The 5,524-nt window shown below is 41.0% G+C and overlaps 1 protein-coding gene across 1 annotated transcript in view; it reads right to left on the minus strand.

The window, feature by feature from the left end:
- The window catches only part of PRELID2 (PRELI domain containing 2), a 25,530-nt gene that overhangs the window by 766 nt on the left and 19,240 nt on the right, over nucleotides 1–5,524 (minus strand). The window contains exons 2-4 of the mRNA XM_028493447.1: nucleotides 3,689–3,746; nucleotides 1,612–1,685; nucleotides 3–74 (exon numbers count right to left, since the gene is read on the minus strand). Coding sequence (XP_028349248.1) covers nucleotides 3–74; nucleotides 1,612–1,685; nucleotides 3,689–3,746 — 204 coding nt within the window. The remainder of the gene's footprint in view (nucleotides 1–2; nucleotides 75–1,611; nucleotides 1,686–3,688; nucleotides 3,747–5,524) is intronic.

Here is a 5,524-nt window from a genome sequence, read left to right on the forward strand (position 1 = left end):
GCCATGTTCCTTTCCTGAGGATTGAACCATGATTCCTCTTCTAACTGGACATTAGGTATCTTTAAAATATTCACCTGTCCAAAAGACAGAAGATGGCTTTCTGAATTTAGGAAGAACAAGCTACATAAGGACTGTGTCCAGAGTTGCTTTTAGTCTTGGGGAATTAATAGGACAAGTGATCCTGATATATGGATGATAGCTCACCAATGGCTGTAAGTCCTTGATAATCAAACATACTATGACCTTACTAAATGCTGGTAAGGACATGCAAATGGCCCAGGATTTACGCAGCCTGTATAATCCCTGGCCTGATTTCCCTAACTGCTAAACACTAAGCAAAGTATCAGCCTCCTTCGTGTCTCCTCTAGGGCTGCTTATGGCCTTCTTAAATTGACAGATTCTAATTGGGCCCACTTATGGGCTCACATGCAGGACAATATCAGATAAAATATTTTCTTCATTTTAAACTCTGCCCAATATCTAGAAATGTATGCTTTCCTAGGTGGAGGAAACATGCAAAGCTACAAAGGCAGAATTATACAAGTCAGGGTGTTCTTAAATTATTTAAGAATGGAGATACAAGACAAAGTTGAATGCCTTTTTAAATAATAGATGCAAAGCATGTATACAGGGCAAAGGCAGGGTACCACTCTGTGGAAAAAGCCAGCAATAATTTGTTGCACATACTGCAACATATTATTATCTGGAAAATAAAAGAAAGTTCATTTTCACTGTCATATCAGCCTTCTTTCCACTAAAGAAAGCAACAGAGTCTTAATCCATGATAAGAAAGTGATGGAAGCTGCCATGTTTTCTACATACAGCACAGCAAAGAAATTTGCAAGCTAACCGGCAGGACCCCCGGCTGGGTTTTATATCACACACAGGATCACTTCCAGGTTGAAAAGACTGAGACATTTTTAAAAGTACGCAGCAAGACACTCTCCTCTATTTCCTAATGATTCTAAAAGGACTCATGTCAATAATCCCTCTACGGTTAAAGCAATGTGATCAAAAATTTCACTCACCTTTTTCCAACAATCACCAGAGTGCTCAAGGATTTCAAAGAGAGAAAACAATTTGCTATCATGAAGATTTCATCATCAATACCATTACTTTATAGAAACACACGCAAAAAGACTTACAGAGGGTGCTGAAAACACTATACTCCCAAAACCATTCTTACTGACAGTAAAATGGAAACTGAAGCTTTTCTCTTCCTTACTGAAGATTACACTTAATATTTACCATCTGCCCACTTCTGATCATTCTTACCTAAGAGTCATATCTAACCATGGACAGATTAGAAAAGATGGCCACTTCATGCAAAATGTCCAAAGTATCTTTTAAAATAATTGTAGCCCATCTCTATGTACATTAAGAGCCCTCCACAAAAGAGACAAAACAGACAGGAAAAAAACTATCTCTGGTAGCACCTGTCAAAACTGAGGTCGGATAGGAGACAAATTTCTTCCTTTGAAGGGCTCTGAGGTAGGAGAACTGGGGAAGTCCTAACCCTCCTTCACATCAGAAAATGCTATCTCTTTCCACGACTATTTGGAAAACACCCAACGTTACACCAAATCTGATTAAATTTTGAAATGAATTTACCTTCCTTAAAATTTCTGGAACCACATTTTGACAGACTGCAATCCTCTTTCTATAGATGATCCCTGTGGACACATCTAGAAACAGAAAAGTTTTACACTCAAAAAAAAAAACTGAAGGAAATGTATTCTTGTTTTAATGTCAATAAAACTTTTAATGTCAATCTCAATTTTCTATATGTAGAATTCCCAGAGAAAATATTTAACTCAAAACCCAGCATCCCTGACCACTTTTCTGGGCCAAATCCCTCCAAATATCTGTGAGCAAGGAATAAGGATAAAATAGCTAGCCACTCACACTGCACAGTCTAAATTCAAGGACAAAAGAATCGTAAATCGTTCACTGCTCAGGACTATCAATGTCAACACTCCAGTGGCCGTGGCCAATGACCCTCCTGCTCAGCTCCAACGAAGAGAATGTTTTAACAAAACGATGGAGTATCTGATTCTGCCACCTTCTGCACCAAACATGTTTTCAAGCACATGTTTCTGGCTACAAATTTAAACCTATTATTAATTATATTGGGCATACTCTTCTCTCATAGGGGAGCAGACCCCGGGTGGCCGGAACTATTCTGTTTTGGAAAGAAGTTTACAGAATAGCACTAGGGACATAAAAAAAAAACACAATAAATGTGAGTTGAGAAAAAAAGGAAACCAAATCAGAGAAAAATATAAACTCTGAAGTGTTGTCTTTTGCTCTGTGAATTACTGTGACTCAGTCACATTCCTATAGTTTCTCAAAGCTCTGGCTATAACAGCCCTGAACCTTGGTGCAAACACCCTGAGTGCCCAGAAGTTGTTGGTAGGGTGAGAAAGTGGTTCATCTCCTCTGCCCACTGGCATGCCTTTGGCCATCTCATCCAATGTCTGCAGCACATGTAGTGAAAATGGATGAGCCACTCCCGGAGGCAAAGATGCCCCTGTCAGTGGCAGAAATTATAATTAACCACTTAAGAATATGCACATTGTTCTATCATTTGATCTTCTCAACAACCTAAAGGCAGGTTGTTATTATTTTCCCATTTAACGGATGAAGAAATAGAGCCTCCAAGAAGTTAGGTCATGTAGATAGTAACAAAATCAGAACCTGAAATCAGACTTTTCTAATGCCATATAAAACCTTTCTCCTACGAGTGCAGGTACCTGAGAAAATGGCTTTTAATCATATTTACAGAGTTACGGAAGTGCAGGAAATACCCTCACAAAGACAGTTCTCTCTTCACCAAGCAGAGAGAAGGCCTCAGAGTCACGAAATGAACACCTCATACGTTTTCTCAGAAGGTTCAAGAGCATGGTAGCCCGAGCCTGGGTGTCTCCAAAGGTTTACACATTGATGATGTACATCATTATAGCTTCCTTCATTGCCAGCTCTCGAGTTCAAACACTGACAGTGAAAACGCTTCTACTGGAGATGTAAATGACAGAGAACAGGAAAGACTCCTACACTCCAGTCCAAGGATCAGTAAACATCTTCTGTAAAGTGCCAGATGGTAAATATTAATATTTTAGGTTTTGTGGGCCCATACAGTCTCTGTTACCACACTCTATTGTTGTGATAAGGAAGTAGGCACAGATAACACATAAATAAATGGGCATAGCTGTGTGCCAATAAAACTTTATTTACAACAACAGGCAAGCATAATTTGTCAAGCCCTACTCTAGTCAATACTGAACCGTATTGTTAAGCAGTTTTCATTCCATAACCCAATCATTTTACAGTCACATCTCATATACATGCTATTAGTCATATCTATTTTGCCATCTATAAAATGATATATGAATATATCAAGAGACATAGCCATGTGACCTCATTGTTCTGAAGATTAAGTTAATAAAAGTAAGAGTGCCTGGCACATATTAAGTGTTCAAAAATGTAAACTGGCACAGCTGTCATCAATTCTTAATGGAGAAAGTGACAAGAGCATAAGGCAAGCCTTCTACTGCTGGAAATGCCGGATGCTCTTTTCTATCAGTCGCCTCGAATACAGAACTATACCTGTTAATATACCTGTTTAAAATATAACAGGCCACACACACACACAAAGACACACATCTTTACAAAGATCAGTAGCACTTACCTTTTTTTTCCTCCACAATTTTTACAGAGATGACATTTTTATCCATGGGGTTTGGATACTAAATGAAAACACATAAAGAAAAGTTACCATTCTATTTTTAACAAAGTGAATTACATAGTAACCAGTTATTTGCAGAAACAGTAAATATTATCTAAGCAATCTCTAAGGCCAGTTTTCAATCAAGAGTCTTAATTTTACTACTTCGGAATAGGTAAGTGAGATGCTGTCATCAACTGGACCTGTATGAAATCAGGAGAAAGCTTCTTTGGAGTCACCCTAGCTCTGGATGGAGAGGGGGAGGTTAGGTTAAGCTAATGAATAACTAATACTATTAATACTGAACCAGCCTTACATAAAGCAAGCGTGTTCTTTGTACGAGGCACTGTGTTGAATGCTTTACTTAAATGATCATTTTTAAAATCAGCCTCTCTGTTGTGATTGGGTCATGGGATATCATTATTCCATCTTTCAGAAACTAAATGGAAACTGAATAAAATCAGAAAGCTTAGGGTCACCCAGCTGGTTAGTGGTAGAGCCACAAAATTGAATCAGGCCTAGTATCAATACATAGTGAATTCCTTCACTATTGTCCTTTACTATTGCCTGGTGGCTGGGTCAGCATCACAGGAGTAAAATCACAGAAGGAATCTATGCCAGGTGCTCAACAGTTTATTTATGTATATATGTGTATGGCTGAGTCACTTTGCTGTACAGAAGAAACTGGCACAGCACTGTAAATCAACTATATTTCAATAAAGAAAAAAATTTTTTTTTAATTTTATTTATTGATTAAATTCCCCTGAAACACAATTTCATGTTAATAAAAAGCTGATAGGGCTTCCCTGGTGGCAAAGTGGTTAAGAATCCGCCTGCCAGGGCTTCCCTGGTGGCGCCGTGGTTAGGAATCCGCCTGCCAATGCAGGGGACACGGGTTCGAGCCCTCGTTCAGAAAGATCCCACATGCTGCAGAGCAGCTAGGCCCGTGCGCCACAACTACTGAGCCTGCGCTCTAAAGCCCGCACGCCTAGAGCCAGTGCCCCGCGACAAGAGAGGCCACCGCAATGACACGCCCACGCACGGCAATGGCGAGTGGCCCCCACTCACTGCAACTAAAAAGAAAGCCCACGCGTAGCAACGAAGACCCAACGTAGCCAAAGATAAATTAATTAATTAATAAGAAAGGGAAAAAAAAAATCCGCCTGCCAATGCAGGGGACATGGGTTTGAGCCCTGGTCCTGGAAGATCCCACATGCCACGGAGCAACAAAGCCCGTGTGCCACAACTACTGAGCCCGCGTGCCTACAGCCCGTGCTCCGCAACAAGAGAAGCCACCGCAATGAGAAGCCCGCGCGTGCACCACAACGAAGAGTAGCCCCTGCTCGCCACAACTAGAAAGGCCGCGCGCAGCAACGAAGACCCAACACAGCCAAAAATAAATTTATGAAAAAAAAAAACTGAATCATAGCTACCATTTTTGTCCTAGGCAGTTTAATATGTTATTTCAGTTTAATTCTCAAAACTATTCCATGAGTTACATTCTGGGGTTTTTGTTTTCCCTTTCACTTGTGAGAAATTAAGCTTGGATAAACTAAGTCATTTGCTCAAAATCCCCCAGCTAATGAGCATCAAGACTAATTTAGGGCTTCCCTGGTGGCGCAGTGGTTGCGCGTCCGCCTGCCGATGCAGGGGACACAGGTTCGTGCCCCGGTCCGGAAAGATCCTACATGCCGCGGAGCGGCTGGGCCCGTGAGCCACGGCCACTGAGCCTGCGCGTCCAGAGCCTGCGCTCCGCAACGGGAGAGGCCACAACAGTGAGAGGCCCGCGTACCACAGAAA

Source organism: Physeter macrocephalus, chromosome 8 (genome assembly GCF_002837175.3).
Source record: "Physeter macrocephalus isolate SW-GA chromosome 8, ASM283717v5, whole genome shotgun sequence".
NCBI lineage: Eukaryota > Metazoa > Chordata > Mammalia > Artiodactyla > Physeteridae > Physeter > Physeter macrocephalus.